The sequence below is a fragment of the Calidris pugnax genome, unplaced genomic scaffold (genome assembly GCF_001431845.1).
Source record: "Calidris pugnax isolate Ruff unplaced genomic scaffold, ASM143184v1 scaffold4, whole genome shotgun sequence".
In the NCBI taxonomy this organism is placed as follows: Eukaryota; Metazoa; Chordata; class Aves; order Charadriiformes; family Scolopacidae; genus Calidris; species Calidris pugnax.
This window is the reverse complement of record NW_015090781.1, coordinates 1,865,559-1,882,115: the sequence shown is the minus strand read 5'-3', so window position 1 is coordinate 1,882,115 and position 16,557 is coordinate 1,865,559. Positions and strand designations below refer to the sequence as shown.

The window sequence follows — 16,557 nt, the reverse complement described above, 5'->3', positions numbered from 1 at the left end:
TGAGAAAAATGTATTCATTTGATCCATTATTTATATAAAGTGCTCTTTGTAAACCTGGTTTCCCATCACCCTGGATGACAGCAGGGGGAAGACAGGAAAAGAGGAGGTCCAACTTGATACCTCCAAGGGAAAGACAGTCTTCCTGGGGATCCTGCATCACACCAGGATCCCAGAGAGGGAACAAGCCCTGGTGCCATGGGAGGCCAGTGCCATCTCTGCAGGTGGGCACCAAGCTCCCCCCACATTTAAGGGTAGGAGCTCTGGGGTTCTAAGCAGACACCTCCTTCCTTTTAAAGGCACCACCAAGTCCTCGCTGTCCAATGAAACTACTTAAGCCACTGAGCAAACCCATTAAAAATAAAAGCATTTAATATGGGGTTTTCACATGAACACACAGAAAGGCAACAGTCTGAAACAGGACATACATAGCATATATAAATAAGGACAAAGATTAAAAATACTTTGGAAATGATAGACTCTGGGAACAGTTAGTGGCTGCTCTGGGAGGAAGCATCCTCGTGAGTCATTGCACAGGGCAGACAAACCAGACACATCCAAGCAGAACTAAAACTCCCCCTCTCCTGTGAGATAGTGTGAACATGCTGGGACTGTAAAAGCCAAGGGTCCTAGAGGCAGAACCCGTCAGCCACCGCCATCCTCAGCACAGGGAGGACAGCCCAGGGCAGTGAACCCCTCCTGGGACTGTCCCCTCTGAAGACTGCACCCACCCCTTTGGCAGGGAAGACATACAGAACGCCAGGCTGATGCCCCATAGACAATTTTTCTTAGAGCTAAGCAAATCTCAGCTATGCCAGAAGCCAGAGTCCCTGAGCTATAGGCATCAGTAAGGGGGGACAGTGGAGAGAAGAGTGATGTTCCTCTCATCTACAGGGGAGCAGTGCATTTAGCCTTAGGAACAAGCTTGCCTTGCCAAGCAGACACCAATCCAGACATACATGCCCGAGTAAGCGAGGGGCAACAGGGAGGGGAGGGATGGGATAAACAAATGGGATAAACCCAGCAAACGCCCCCCACGCAGGTAAGAGCAGCTGCAGGAGGACCAGACCCCGCTCTCCGTGAGCTCGACCTTGGGCTCTGCCTCATCTCTGGTCCGAGGCAAAGCCGAGATCCTCAGGTCTCTGCTGACAACGGGCTGCAGGGGCAGGGCAGGAGGGCAGTCAGCAAAACACGCTGTGCCCTTCGGAGAAGAGCACTTAGAGAGCTTCAGCCTCCGGAGGGAATGGTTACAGACACATCCAAAAAAGCACATACCACTACCACAGCAAACAGCCTCTGCCCTTCCTCACAGCATCCTCGCCTGCCCAGTCCCTGAGGAACCACAGCTCTTTCTTTGCTGCGACAGAGGCTCCTAACACCAGCAACTCCCAACTCACACAGCTACAGCCCCGCTAACTCCCTACGTTTTCAAGGCAGCTCCTCCAGTGTGGGGTCAGACTGGGGACAGGCATCCCCAAGAAATTACCAGGAACATCCCTTTAGACAGAGCAGCGTGAGGAACACAGCTTTGTATCTTAAAAAAAAATAATAAAAAAAGAAAAAAACCCAACAAAACAAAAAACCAACAACAAACCCCACAGTAAAAAAAGCCTGACAAATTCCAGTGAAGCTGCACAGGGCTCTGATGCCCTGTTTTGACAGCTCTACCCAGTCGGACTCAACTCCCCGCTCACATCCCGATATTCACACCTCCTGCCACCAGTTGTCTCAGAAAGCTGTCAAGGACAGAGCTCTAACTCCTGCCAGCTGCTGGTTCTTAAAGATTAGAAGACAATTATAATTGGATTCCAGAGATTATTTGCTTCGCCGAGAAGGGCTGAGAAGTGTTTAGATGGTTCCCCAGCTGATTAAATCTTTATTTCACAGTGGTGACCCTGTGTGTTTCCCACCCTGGAGTGCTTGCAGACAGGTACTTGGCAGGATTGGCTTATTGCAGCACTTTAGCTTAACAAGACAGCTGACACTGGCCAGCTGTGATGGAGGTTTATCCCGTATCTAGCTGGTTTCATCTCATTTCTGCAGCTCAGGCCCAAGAGCTGAACCCAGCTCCAGCCCTTTCCCCCATTTTAACGATTAATCAGGCAGTTGCCCGATCAGCCATCCAGATATCTTAAGCCAAAGCCTTTGGCACCATTTGCAGCAGATCACAAATGGCCTCTCTCACCTCTCACGCTGCTCCTGTGCTGCACACACAGCCACGAGCCTGCCTGCTCCAGACACCCCAGCTGCCAAAGCCCGAGCTGTCCTGCCCCAGACAGCCTTCACCAGCCTCCTGCCCCGCTCAGCTCAGCACCCCCGGGCAAACACAAGGCAGAGACACTCCTTGCTCACCAGGCAGAGCTGTGCCATGGAAACACGAAGGCAGTGAGCAAGGACTGCCTCCAGCTCAAGCTGAAACAGAGAGATGAGCTTATTGGGGAAGCTGCTTTCCCCTGACCCCACTCCAAATGATGGCACCCAAACCCTCTCCTCTTCTCCCCGGCCCATCCTGTGCTCTGTACCGTTCCTGTGCTCCGGCCCTTTGGGGGCAGCAGGGCAAACCCCGAGGAAGCAGAGGAGGGCACGGCTGCAGAGGAGGTCTGGAGGTGAGGTTAGCTATCAGGGTGTGGGTGAAGGTTGGAGTCCATCGTTCTCACTACTAACAGAGGGGAAGGAACAAAAACAAGCCAACGCGTTAAAAACTCAGAGCAGAAAAGCCAAAAAATACAACCTAGCAACATCGCAGAGAAAGCTGGGAGTGCAAATGGCACCACAACGCAAAGGGCTCCCCTTGTAAGCAAGCACTCCAGCCCTTCCCAGAGCCAGCAGGTCAGACATGCTGCACACAGTTTGGTTAGATAGTGGTTTGCCCCACAGTAGAATGAAATATAATTTATGTACAGAAAGAAACAAGTCCCTGCAGTCTTTGCAAAGGTCAGGTTTCCGGAGCGCTGCCGCGTCGGCGAGGGGTGCGGTGAGCCTGCAGCACTCCCTCCACACAGCACACAATTCACAGCTTGCGAGGCCGGGCCTTCCCCACCCGTGCGTTGGTGCGAGGCCATTCAGAGGGATGATGAATCCTTGGAAAGCAGGTGGGTTCGCAGGCGTCTGCAGGATTCCTGGAGCAGAGAATTAGGGCAATGAATGAATTGAAAAGACCTGGGAGTCCTGGTGGACAACAGGATGCCCAGGAGCCAGCAATGGGCCCTGGTGGCCAAGAAGGCCAAGGGCATCCTGGGGGCATCAGGAAGAGTGTGAGCAGCAGGTGGAGGGAGGTCATCCTGCCCCTCTGCTCTGCCCTGGGGAGGCCCCATCTGGAGCACTGGGACCAGTTCTGGGCTCCCCAGTTCCAGAAGGACAGGGAACTGCTGGAGAGGGGACAGCAGAGGCTACAGAGATGATGAGAGGACTAGAACATTTCTCTTACAAGGAAAGGCTGAGGGACTTGGGGCTTTTTAGTCTGGAGAAGACTGAGGGGGGATCTGATCAATGCCTATAAATACTTAAACGGTGGGGGTCAGGAGGATGGGGCCAGTCCAGGCACAAACAGGAACATGGGAAGTTCCATCTAAACATGAGGAGGAACTTCCTTCCTGTGAGGGTGGCAGAGCCCTGGCAGAGGCTGCCCAGAGAGGTGGTGGAGTCTCCTTCTCTGGAGACATTCAAACCCCACCTGGACACGTTCCTGTGGGACCTGCTCTGGGTGGCCCTGCTCTGGCAGGGGGTTGGACTGGATGATCTCCAGAGGTCCCTGCCAACCCCATATCATTCTGGGATTCTGTAATGCTTGAGACACAGAATGTCATGCAAGAAAAGGCAGATGTGCTGTCCTCCTCCTCCTCCAAGGACTCCTTACTGGAGTCTGCCTCCCACACCTTTTCCCAAAGCAGGGCACTGGACAGGAGGCAGTGAGTGGGCCGGGACAAACACAGCAGTTGGTCTTGGGCTGGACCAGCCTCTTGTCCCACTGCCAGGGACAAGGGGCACTGACACTGCCCCTGGCAGGCTGTTAGCACACCCCCATGATGCCAGCTTCCCTCTGCCTCCTGCACCAGCCACCTCCCCACTCACAGGTAGAAGAGCCATACGCACCCGCTCGGGTGAAACCCTTCCAACCCAGCCTTCCAGCGTGCCAACTGCCTGCAGCTGGGCATGGAGCAGGCTGCTGCAAGGGCACCACAGCTGCCACAGACCCCTGTGTGCATGCCATCTCCTCTGCAGGCCTCAGAGCCCAGTAGGCCAGGTTCCCCACAGGAAAGAGAATGGGCAAACGTTTGTCTCACCTCTTTCCGGCCCTCCAAAGATTTCAGCTTCACTTGGGACACATGAGCTGGAGAGCCACATTTCTGTAACTGGACAAGAGAGGGGAACGGGAATAGAGTTAGGGGATGGAGTGGGCACCTACAGGCTTCCCTGGGAGCAGCCTGTACCACCAGAGAGCAGCTACCACCCAAAATCCACTTTTGGTTTGTCTGGGGCATGGGACAGCCCTAGCAGGCAGCAGGCTCTGGAAAACTTGTGGAGGAGTGTGGGAGGGAGAGAAGGGGGCACAAACCAGTGCCCCAGGGCAGAAACACGGCCAGAAGGAGAAGACTGGAGTGGAGGCCCAGTGCTGCCACCCCTGTCCCGATGCTGCCCTTGTTATCTGCTCTGCTCTGCTCTGCTCTCACAGCAGGTTCCTAAGACCATATTTGATCCTACAGAATAAACTTGGGAAAAGAACAGCAAGCAGCCCCCGAGAATCACCAAAATGAGCACCCACATTGCACTCAAAGTCCCCCCACATGCTCCCCCACCAGCAGCCCCAGAGGCACTGGGAGCAGCTCTTACCAGGTGGACATTCTCTTTGCTGACTCGCTCAGGCTCCGGTGTGGCATCCCTGCTCTTCCTCTCCAGGATAACTGGGGTTCCCAAAACTTTCCGCTGCCGTAAGAAGAGAGGGCTGTTGGCTAGTGCTTAGAGCACAGAGGGGAAAAGAAAGGGAAGGAGCAGGACGCATTGCTGGGAAGCACTCGAATGCTGGGAAAGAAAAAAGGAAGCCAAGCTGGGACAAAGATTGCAAAGCAGAACCACCTGAAATACCGTGCCACTAGGCTGAGCCTGCCTGACCGTGGGGGGTTTGGGAGCTGACCCGAGGCCTGGCCGGGAGCCCAGCCTGGCAGAAGCAGGAACGTGCTGCTGTGAGCAGCCTCCGGCGCGCTGACACCTGCGCTAACGGGCTCCACTACACAACCAGCTCCCCATCAGGCCTCATCTTGTCTCGGGAAGCAGCCAATCCTTCAGGCGCGCTGACACCTGCGCTAACGGGCTCCACTACACAACCAGCTCCCCATCAGGCCTCATCTTGTCTCGGGAAACATGCAGAGATCCTACAGACAGGCATTTCATAGATAATTACACTTTATAATAACAAGGCTTATTCTCAGTGTGCTGCTTTTTCTGTCCTCAGTGGATCTGTGTTCTTTGGCAGCCAATACTTTGAACGGTCCCCAGCTTTGAGGGCCTCATTCAAGCCAGGGCAAGGCAGAAGCAGAGAGCAAGATGAGAGTCTCACAGCAGAGAGCAGGGGTCAGAGGCTGCCTTTACCTTAATGAGGCCGCTGAAAGAGCGCGAGCGGGTGCGTCGCGGTGCTGGGGATGTGGGTACTTCAGAGCCAGGAGTGAGAGCTGCAGAATGCTTATTAAACTAGGAGGAAACATGTAGGCAGTATGTTAGCATGGTTCCTGTACAGTTACACCCCTCCCTTGCTAGTGTGTGCTGCTCTACCAACTGCCCTCTGCCTAGACCTCAGCTTGGCTCCTTCACACCCCATGAGGGAAGAGCAGCTCAGACCTGCAGGGACAAGAAAACGGAGGAGGTCCACATCTCCCACCCAGGACTGCATGGAGCTCAGGTGTGAGGCTGCTTTGTGCTAGCTACCAGGTTAGCCAAAAGCACCAACTGTTGGAGCAGAAAGGGGTTTGGGCAGGAACTGGAGGCTGGCAGCCAAGAGTGGTGCTGACCATGCCACCCAGTCTCTCTGGAGCAGCAGGTTGGCTGGGAACGCTCACCGGACCAAGAGGAGATCAGTTTGTCCACTCCCCACAGGCATGAGGGAACAGAACTTTTCCCTTTATGAAGGAGGAAGCTCAACAAGGCCATGATCAGGACTGAGAAACTGCTGGCTGGCAAGTTCCTGGCGTGCAAACAGACCTCAAAGCACAGGTTGGTGCAGCAAGCTCTACTGTCGGCCACATCCAGGATAGACCTCTCCTCCCCTGCCTTCTTACAGCTCTGCCTCTCACAAAGCCCAAAGCCCACTCTCCTCAGCCTGCCCAGGACTAGGAGCAGCTCTCAAGCAGGCCCTGCCTTTAGCCCTGTGCCCAGGATTGTGCTGACAAGCACACCCCAAAGAGATCTTTTCCTCCCCACACTACCTGCCGGATAAGCTTCTTCTTCTTTGCAGAGTCAGGCATATTGTGGACGTGGCGGAAGAGCTCCTTCAGTGCCTCCTCCGTGCGCTGCTGGGTCTCCTCCTGATGGCAAGTGTCCAGCCTGCTTCGCTTCTGAGACTTGAGGGGCTGCAGCTCTTTGGAGCTGGGAGACGTCAGCAAATCCAGGTCGTCCTGGGAAAGTGGAGACAGCAGTCGTTTGCCATGCTTTAATCCAAACGAGCCACCCATCTGAGCCAGGCTGGGAAGAGTCTCGTGAGCTGCCTCAACCCCAGTGAATGCTGTGCTTTCCCTACCCCTCTGCAGCAGCACTGCACCAGCAGGCCCCGTGCCAGCAAGAGGTGACAGCAACACAAAGGTGACCCCATTGCTTCTTCCCTCCCTTCCCGGATGCCAGATGCAGAAGCCCTTCCAGGCTTGAGAAGGGTCAGTGCAGCTCCTTTGCGATGCATCTTCCCTCTTCTGCATCTTCCCTTCTGCAGGGAAGCATTTGCTGGCAAAGAACAGACCAGCCTTGTCCCGGTGGCAGCGAGTAGCCTTTATCCCAGCCCCTTTTCCAGGCAGCCTGGCCACAGCAGCAGGCGCGTCTGTCTGTTTGGAAGGCAAACCCCATGAAGGAGCAGGTGCTGCATGTACTGGGCACAGGGAGCAGGTTTGCTGCTAAACAGGGACTGGTAGCTTTCCCTGTGCTTTTGATTAACAGATGCTTCAACTCTGCCCAATTTCCCTAATGCAGCCGCCTGCACTACCACACCATATGGTTCCCTCACTCCTGCTCTCTGACAGATCCTACTGCGTGACTTGGTTTGTTTTCAGCTTCTCTCACTCACAAGGACCCCATCACAGGAACATCTCCTCTGCCCTTTCAGGGAGGGCAGGCGCAGCATTTGCTGCCCTTACCTTTGATGTATGTGCCCTGGATCCCAGATAGTGCAGCCTGGCACACTCCCGGATGTACGCTGGGGCCTGTGAGGATGAGCAGAGAAATGCCATGTATACATTTAGAATATTTGGCCCAGGGGCAAGAGCGGTCCCAGCAAGAGCTGCTCTTCAACCATAGCACACAAGCCATTTCCACCAAGACTCATCCGTTGAGGGCAGATGGGGATTTCATGTCCCCAGTGCAGTTCATAGCTTCCCTTTGATGCAGGCAACCAGCACAAGTGGAACACAGAGTAAGAGCAAGGTTCCCCAGGAACTTTTCCCGAGCCATTCCCCCAGCTCTGAGCTGGCCAAACAGGGGCCTGACAAAGAGGGCAGGAAGGGAACCTTCCGTGGGAGGACTCTTTGCAGAGAGCAGATGCCTACAGTGACCAAGAAGGCCCTGAGAAGTCAAGGGACTGCCTGTTGCAGAAGCACTTTCTTGGGAAAACCTGCCAACAGCCCCACACAGCTGGGAGCACCCTGCTCTGAGCCAGACAGAAGCCCAGGACTTCAGGTTGTGCTTGTAACCACCGTGCGTTGTCTACAACTTGCAGAGAAATTCACAACAAAATGACTCGCCGTATAAGGTCCTCAGCTCTTGGCACTACTCATCCAGGACAAGCCCCTGCAGTTTCCTTACCCTGCTGGAACTCGAGGGGAGCCCGGTGGCTACCTGTCCCCAGGAGCCAGGTTTCCAGGCGGGCAGCGGGTGCTGGGTGCCCAGCAGAGGGTGGTGTTACCCTGCACCCTCCTCCTCCTGACCTGCCCAGGAAAAGCCACCTCCGGGCTGCCTTCCTCCTCCTGGGCTGCCTGCCCGGCAAAGACCTCCTCCCCAGTCACTAAAGGAACAGTTTCTTGTAGAAATCCTCCTTCTCCTACCGCAGAAGAGAGCACCCAGAATACACACTGGAAACCTGGGACCTGTCTGGACAAGGGGCATCCAGTCTCCTGCGGAAGGGGCAGGGAGAGCAAGACCGCAAAGTGCACTTACCTTGAAGAGCTTCTGAGAGTGTTTGATCATGAAGGTCACTCCGTTGTTTAGCTTCGTGATATTCTCCTGAAGGTCATTTGCTGTCACCTGGCAAGAGGACACAGCCAAAGGCACAGTGGTTAGAAGGGGAGGAGGAAGGGTCTCTGCTGCCCGTCCTGCCTCTGGGACACAGAGACACACAGTGCCTCGGCTGGAGACCTGCTCTGAGGAGACAGGCAGGCAGGGCTCACAGCACACCAATAAGCAGAGCTCACAGAGTCAAAGCTGCTCTGAGAAGAGGACAACTAGACAACTCTGGGTCCAAACAGTTCATCAGCTGCACAAAAAAGCTTGCAGAAAGATCTGCAAGGTTTGCCTGGTGGTGTGATTCTTAAAAGAAGCTGGACTGTGCCGCGCTTTCAATTTTACTGAAAATCAGTTGCAAATGAGACCAACGGCAGGTCTGGACTGAACAGTAGGACTGAGTCCTGCCAGGAAGCTCCACCTCACCCTCCCAGCCTCCAACCCTCACGTCACAATATCAATACTTAATCTTCCCATCTCGGTTCTTCCCCCGTAGCCCTGCCAACCCGCTGCTTTCTGCCTCGCAACATCCCACCCGCAGGTACTGAGGCATCGCTCACATTTCTGGGCCATAGGATGTGGGGCGCAAACATGAGGGCAAGATTGTGGGCAGACATCTTGTTCTTGTCCTGCTTCTTGGCGGTCTGGTAGAGTAAGTCCAGCAGCAGTTTGAGCAGACTGCGGTTGGGCGCAGGGAGGATCAAAAACAGCAGCTGGAGGGCTTCAATCTGACGCTCTTTGTCTGGAGTGCTGGTCTTGTTCCCCTTCTCATCAAACAGCGTCAAGTCTGCCAAATCACAAGGCAGAACATGAACATACATGACCTTCCCTTACAGCAGCCTACTGCAACCAGTTACCCTGCCCTCTCCATATGGAGATCTCCCAACTCCTGCATAGTTCCTGGTCCTCTGTCTCCCTCCCACCAGCTCCCACAGGACATCACAGCTGCTAAGAGTTGTGATGGGCTGAAGGCAAGACGGAGGAAGTTCATGTAAGGTAGTTCAATAACTTACTAAGTACATAGAAACCACACCTCAGCTCAGGAGACCCCCCAGGCTTAAAACAGACAGACACCCAGGCTACCCTGCCTTTAAGGATTACACTTCCACAGCCCAGTGTGCAGCTTTGTAGCATTACCAGCTTTCTGGGAGACTGGCTTCCCTCCTTCTGCTCATCCCTGCCTCTTGTTGCTCACTCACCTGCAATTTTGAGGTGGGCATGGAAGTGCTTGTGTGTCAGCAGCGGCTCTGGTAATTCACCCAGGAACATCTTAAGCAGGGTGGCCACATCATTGGAATGAAACTCTCCAGAGTCCAGGTCAATATCTGTACCGCTGTTTAAAGCATCCTTTAGGATCTGTTGCCTGATGCTGTTGCCTGGCACCCGAAACAAGCCTTCTGCTCTTAGATCTGCTCGGCAGAGGGAAGAAAAAAGGCCACTGATTAATCAGAAGCTGATTCCCATCTTCTTAGTAAAGAAGTTCCTTCCCCTTTCCAGAGCTTGACAGCAAACCTCAGTGAGCTGCACTGAGAGACATGACTTCAAGCTGGCTTCCATCAGTAGAAAAAGTCCATGCACAGAGGGAAAGAGATTAACATATCTGCCAGGCAATTCTAGGGAACAGTCACCTAGTCCAGCCCCAAATTCCTGCTGTTGGAGAGCTTAGAGCTTTTCAGTCTCTGCGCCAGAGACCTGAGGTGGGCCAGAAAGACACCTCTTGGGATAGGAGGCCAGAAAGAAACCTCTTGGGACAGGAGGACAGAAAGACAGAGGAACTTACTTTTGTGCAGATACTCGATGAGCTGGGAGACCTGCGCAATGCCTTCTTCTGTCAGCGGTGAGCCAAACACCACCCCTTTCTCTGCAGAACAGAAGATAACGTGTTCAGGCAGCTCAAACCCAACAGCCAGAGGCACGTGGTCCCCAAAGAACAGGATCTCAGTGTGCAAAGACCAGTGCCCCAAAATGCTAAGGGTGCAGGTCACAAGGACCCCCACAGATGTGAAATATCACTAGTGCTCCCAAATAAGTCACCTCATCTCACCATGTTGTACTTACAACGGCTTCATCATCCTGCTTCTTACCTCAGCTTAATTACAGTTCTATCAGCTAAAGCAAACATTGTCTAGCTCCTGAAAAGAAAACAACCCCAGAACAGAGGCTTCAGTTTTAAAGGGCATGCCATCTGCAAGCCTGGACCTTATGGAAACAGCAAAGTGGGACGGGCAGATGTGATAGCCTGGACTACCCTGTGCCTGCCACATTTGCACATTCCCCACCTGGGAAGGAATGTCCAGACTAATCCTCACTATGGCCTGACACGGAGAGGAACAGAAGGAAGATGTGCAGCTGTGAGACTTATGGGAGAGAGAAACAAGCACTAGTGGGGAGAGCTGACATGATCCAACCGCCTCATGCTGGCCTCCCTTTCAGGGATGGGTAATCCCTGGAATTCCCTAATTCCAGTGAATCTCTCTTCCATGCCAGCTGCCTTGGCCTGAGCACAATAAAGCATGAAGTATCAGAAAACTGAACAAGAAAGAGCTAGAAAAAAAAAGAAGAGTGGCAAAGAAAGCTGGGCCCTTCTCCATATGGAGCCCTGACAGCTCCTCTCACTCCTGGAGTTTGCTGTTCCAGATCAGGCATGAGCTGCCAGCTCCAGAACTCCATTCAGCACGGGCTACAGCCCCAGAAGATATAAGCACCTGAGCTGAGATCCTTGCATGGAAGGAAACATTAGATGAGAAGCCCATTTCACCGAAAGGCACTTGTTGAACCAATGCAGAAAACTGTTCTTGTTCAGAGAGGGGCTCCCCAGGTAAGAGAGTGGTTGTCCAGCAGGACAGTATTTTCTAATAAATGGAATCTTGCTGGTGAGTGGCTTTTCCATCAGACACATGCAACCAGCAAGCTCTGTCCCTCAGAAAGCTAACACTAATCCCAGGGGCTTCACTGACAGCAACCAGACCCCTGAGCACTGGATGAATGCATGTTTTGACTGCAGCTGGAGACAAGATGCTGGATAGACCATACCACGACGTGCTGACTGGGACTGAGAATTGGAACCAGGTAGGGAGCTGGTTTGTCCTGCTCTTGCACTTAGGCTTCAAAGAGCCAACAGATTTAAGAAAAGAACATGCCTCCCTTCTCCATGACCAGATTGCCAGGAGCACGGGGCCACTTCTGAGGTCAAGCTGGGCATTTGCACCCCAGCTGTCTGTGGCTGAAGATTTCCCTCCTTATTGTTATAGGCGATAGCCCAGCAATCCAAGCCGTGCCTTGGCTGGTCTGATAAAAGTTATCTCCCCAACAAGCTTTCTTTTGCCTTTTTTTTTTCCCCCCCCATAGCACGTTTTGATTTTACGAGCTTTTGGTCTGTTGTACTACAGATCTTACTGCTCTGTGGTGTTGATGCTCACAGCATGTGGGAAAGACCTGGTTAACCCTGTGCAGTTCTCCAGCAGCCTTCCCATGCAACTAAATTTATTCCGCCTGAAGAATGTTCCTCTTTCTTCCAGGACTTCTGAAATATATGGTAAGCCACCAGGAACTCCAGCCTCCCGTTAAATCAAGAACTTTCTGACCTCCCTCTGATAAAGCGCGTGCTTCAGTCTTGCAGAAGAAAGGAGGGCAATGTGACCTCTTGATCCACACGTAAAATCTGAAAGGCTTGAGTGCAAAGGGAGAGAACGGTTGGCAAAAGATTCTTGTCCTTGAAGAAAACTAAACTCATTAGACATTCAACAGATAGAATCAGTAGTGGCCAGGAAGGGAAGAGGAAAATACATCTTGAGACATGCAGGGCCTGACAAATTCGATTTAACGTTTGAAGTCAGAAATTGATATCTGAATGAGAATTTGATTCTCAAAGAAACTTGAAAGAAGCGTCTGGAGAATGGCTGCTGAGTTACGAAGGTTTAGATGTTATTGTACGATTGCTTCTGAAACTAAGCAGCAGCATGAGATTGAGTTTCCTGATGCTCAAAGGAGTTGTAAGTATTTGCAGTTCGATCAGCTCTCAGCTCTATGGTCCTTGGCCTCTGGCTTTGAAGAAATAAAACCTGTTTGTTCTAGCTGGTCTATAACATGAAGAAAAACAAATGATGGCTCCAAGATGAAACACGCAGTACATGAAACCGATTTTCTCTGTAGGCACAGACTACTTTTTCTCAGAGTTTGGCCAAGGAGTTCACAGACAGTGCCTGTCAGTGCAGGGAGACACTGCCATTGCAGCCTGGGAGTGCAGCCAGCAGACTTGGAAACATCTGCTAGCTGTAGCTGTGGTGAGACACACGGCCACGGAGACGTCTGAATGGGGGAAGGCAGAGCCCCTGGGGAAGAGAGCTAGCAGGGGACGTCAGGTCTGATAAGAGCAGGGCTCCAGTGGAGTACAGATAATTAAAAAAACAAAACAAAAAAACCAAGCCAGAAAAGGCCCACAAGCCCCTGCTAGAAGGTTTCGACAAGAAGAGGGATGTTTCCAAACATGCTAGGAAAAGGCTTTCAACTTGGTTACTCACTTTCTTCTGTTTGTCAAGTGTCTGAATTTAAGGTGTCCTGATACTCTCCTGGAAGAGGCAGGAGAGCAGGTATGAGCACAGCCTAACCGCAGTTTCGGGTCCAGAGACGGGCAATGGAGCTGGGGAGGGGTCTGGAGAAGAAGTCTGATGAGGAGAGGCTGAGGGAGCTGGGGGGGTTCAGCCTGGAGAAAAGGAGGCTGAGGGGAGACCTTCTGGCTCTCTCCAACTCCCTGAAAGGAGGGGGTAGCCGGGGGGGGGCGGTCTCTGCTCTCAAGGTGATGGGACAAGAGGAAACGGCCTCAAGTTGCACCAGGGGAGGTTCAGGTTGGAGATTAGGAAAAATTTCTTCCCTGAAAGGCTTATCAGGCCGTGGAATGGGCTGCCCAGGGTAGCGGCTGAGGCACCATCCCTGGAGATATTCAAATGATGAATTGATATGATGCTCGAAAATATTGTTTAGTGTTGGTGTGTGTGTTTTGTTTGGTATTTGGTTTTTGGCTTGGTTTTTTATTATTATGGTTGGACTAGATGATCTTAAAGGTCCCTTCCAACCTAGGTGATTCTGTGATTCTGTAATATTGAATAATTCTCACCTAAGGAAGCTAAAGAACTTGATTTGCCGTACTTGGTTTTCCCTTGCAGTGCTGCCCAGCCCAGGGTGAGTGCATCTACCAGGATTTCCACTGGGTGAGCCAGGGGTGGAGGGCTGAAGCCAGCAGCAGACAACTCAGTCTGAGCAGTGGGGCTGCAGAGCTTGTCCTTACGGAACACAACGGAGGAATGGGTTTGGTTGAATCAAAAACACTTAAAGAAACTGCATAGAAGTTGAAGACAAAAAAAATAAAAGCTGTACTTGGACATAGCGATAGCTCCCTTCTCAGAGATACACACCATAGCAGAACTGCTCAAAGGATGGGGAAGACTAATTAGAAGTGTTCAACCTCAGGCTGCCAACATCTGAAGGCAGCTACCCACAGCTTCTCTGCCAGCAGAGCCAGTCTAGCTAGGAAACCAGAGCTGACAAGGGATGTGAGAGGTACCCAGATGGAAGCAGTTTCTGTCTAGATAAGTGAAAAGGTTTAACTGAACTTATCAGGAGCACCAGGCTCCCCTTGAATGTGGGCAGAGGTGGGAGAAGAAAAACATATACCTAGAACACCTCTTTAGTTACAACAAAACAGTGGTAAACACCAGCCAGTGCAGAGGATCCGAACACAACTGTGCTCAAAAGCCTATCTCAGACTTCTGAGAAGGGGCCTGGGGCTAGTGTTTCATAACCAAGACAGCTGAACTTGAAAGAGAAGATAAACATTGTCAGTTTACAGGAAAAAAAAACTCCAGCTGACTCTTTATCTCGCAGAAAAAGAGAAATATGTAATCTCCAGGGTTTGAATCTGGGCTTGGGCAGAGTGAGCCTGCAGAGCTTGGTCACTGACTCATGGGATCGGGATGTGGATCAGAGGGGCACTGGCATTTGGGTGGGAGATGCTTACAGATTTCTGAGCTGCACAGACAGGACCTTCCAGAGAGCTGGGACAGCAGCTGAAGGAGACATGGGACACTGACTGAAGAAATGGGAGGGCATTTTCTGGATAAACCTCCTGGCCTCGTTTTGCTCCTTTCTAGAGCTGGCATCCCCAGAGATTACAAACCTACAGTAGTATTATTATTGGAGTGCTGTGTCCAGCTCTGGAGTCCTCAGCACAGGAAGGACATAGACCTGTTGAAATGGGTCCAGTGCAGGGCCACGAAGATGCTCCGAGGGCTGGAGCCCCCTCTGCTGTGAAGACAGGCTGAGAGAGCTGGGGGTGTTCAGCCTGGAGAAGAGAAGGCTCCAGGGAGACCTTACAGCAGCCTTCCAACATCTGAAGGGGCTACAGGAGAGATGGGGAGGGACTCTTGATCAGGGAGGGGAGTGATAGGACAAGGGGCAATGGTTTTAAATTGAAAGAGGGGAGATTTAGATGAGATACCAGGAAGAAAATCTCTGCTGTGAGGGTGGTGAGAGCCTGGCCCAGCTTGCCCAGAGAAGCTGTGGCTGCCCCATCCCTGGAGGGGTTCAAGGCCAGGCTGGATGGGGCTTGGAGCAACCTGGTCTGGTGGGAGGTGTCCCTGCCCAGGGCAGGGGGTTGGAACTGGATGGTCTTTAAGGTCCCTTCCAACTCTGACCATTCTGTGATTCTATGACTAAGCATACAGCACAACCTCAAAACAACAGGTCTGCACTGAAAGTTTTGTAAACTACGGGTAACAGATGATGAGAGTCAGCACCACCCTAAAGGTGGACACCAGACCTCGTGCCATACTCACCCTTGCGCTTCAGAGACATCAGAGAACGAAAAAATCCAGCGGCGGTGCCGTTTGCCCCAGGCAGCTTTGGGTCCTCCTCTCCCATCAGCTGGGCCAGCTCTGCCCCAGGCAAGTCAATGAGCCTGGTGATGTTGCTGACGACCAGCTCTGTGAACACCTCTGGTTTTTCATGGCGGAGCTTTTCTACAAAGAAGTCAGGATTGAAGATGATGGGCTGGCTGCGGAGGGAGGAGTCATTGCAAATGACAAAATTGCAGATGGCATCTCTGGAAAAAAAAAGGGAAGGAGAAAAAAAAAATAGCGTAACTCCTCATTGCTTTGTTTTTTAGAGCCAGCTGGTCTGCCCTGAAGGAGACATCTGCTGACACAGGAGCTACCAGTCTACACCATCAGCACTGTCTGTCTGCAGTGGGTGTTCAGCACAGCACAGTTACATTTCCCTTTGGAGAAAAAACATTTCTGGCTTGTTTGTACAACACAGCCCCAGACTAGCACTCTGTAACGTGATGGTAACATATGCAACACATGACAACACCCAACTAAAACCTTCACTATATCTACATCCTACTAGCTCAGGCAGCTATGACATCCAATATTTTACATTAGCTTACCACTCTCAGTCATAAATAAGTTTGGTTCTGTCTCCTTTCCTCCCCAGAAATTCACTACCCATGACCTGAAAGTCTAAACCCCAATCTTTTTTATACTCATCAGTTCCCATTGCTGTTCCATCACCACCTTCCCATCAACAAACAGAAAGCGCCAGTGTCCTGGGACTTTGTTTTTAAGATTGTAAGGGTGCAACATCACCGACCTGCAGTTCTGCTGGGGATGCAGTTAAACGCTCACAGGTGACAAGCCACCAGCTCTTAATCACTGCTCCCTGCCATCCACGATGACTGCCCAGCTATGCACTCTGAGTCTGGAGTGAGTGTGAGCTCACAAGTATTAGCACCAGCCATGTAAGATCAGTCCTCGAGGAACCTTTAGTAACCTTCCTCCTAATACATTTCTTTTTGGCTCATCCAGTTCTCGCCTCCTCTTCAGCCTGTCCCTTTATCCAACCTCCCTGTTCCCCACTGACACCTACTTTCCCCATTTCCCAGCTTCTCGTGTGCCGTGGGAAAAGGGATGCATCTGAGACACTGCTCTGCTCTGGGTTATTTATGACAGATACTTAGCCCTCTCAGAGGTTAGGTAAGCTACATTTACCATGTCTAAAATCAAAATTTAGAGTTATCAAAGAGAGAACTCCGGTTAATCGGCGCACTTAATGCTCACACTTAAAGCTTATCCCAATTTCCATCTACCTCTAGGTCTT

General features: G+C 52.0%; 1 protein-coding gene across 2 annotated transcripts in view; it reads right to left on the bottom strand.

Moving 5' to 3' along the window:
• Positions 1 to 348: 348 nt before the first annotated feature.
• Positions 349 to 16,557, bottom strand: part of ARHGAP19 (Rho GTPase activating protein 19) — a 32,938-nt gene continuing 16,729 nt past the window's right edge. The window contains exons 2-12 of one of the 2 annotated variants that reach the window (XM_014957235.1): positions 15,237 to 15,502; positions 10,187 to 10,267; positions 9,606 to 9,815; positions 8,967 to 9,193; positions 8,344 to 8,430; positions 7,329 to 7,394; positions 6,414 to 6,602; positions 5,584 to 5,682; positions 4,828 to 4,920; positions 4,281 to 4,349; positions 349 to 3,116 (exon numbers count right to left, since the gene is read on the bottom strand). In XM_014957235.1, the coding sequence (XP_014812721.1) occupies positions 3,060 to 3,116; positions 4,281 to 4,349; positions 4,828 to 4,920; positions 5,584 to 5,682; positions 6,414 to 6,602; positions 7,329 to 7,394; positions 8,344 to 8,430; positions 8,967 to 9,193; positions 9,606 to 9,815; positions 10,187 to 10,267; positions 15,237 to 15,502 (1,444 nt within the window). In that variant the 3' untranslated portion in view covers positions 349 to 3,059. Of the gene's footprint in view, positions 3,117 to 4,280; positions 4,350 to 4,827; positions 5,017 to 5,583; positions 5,683 to 6,413; positions 6,603 to 7,328; positions 7,395 to 8,343; positions 8,431 to 8,966; positions 9,194 to 9,605; positions 9,816 to 10,186; positions 10,268 to 15,236; positions 15,503 to 16,557 lie in introns of those variants that run through there. The other variant, XM_014957244.1, reaches the window with a different exon arrangement.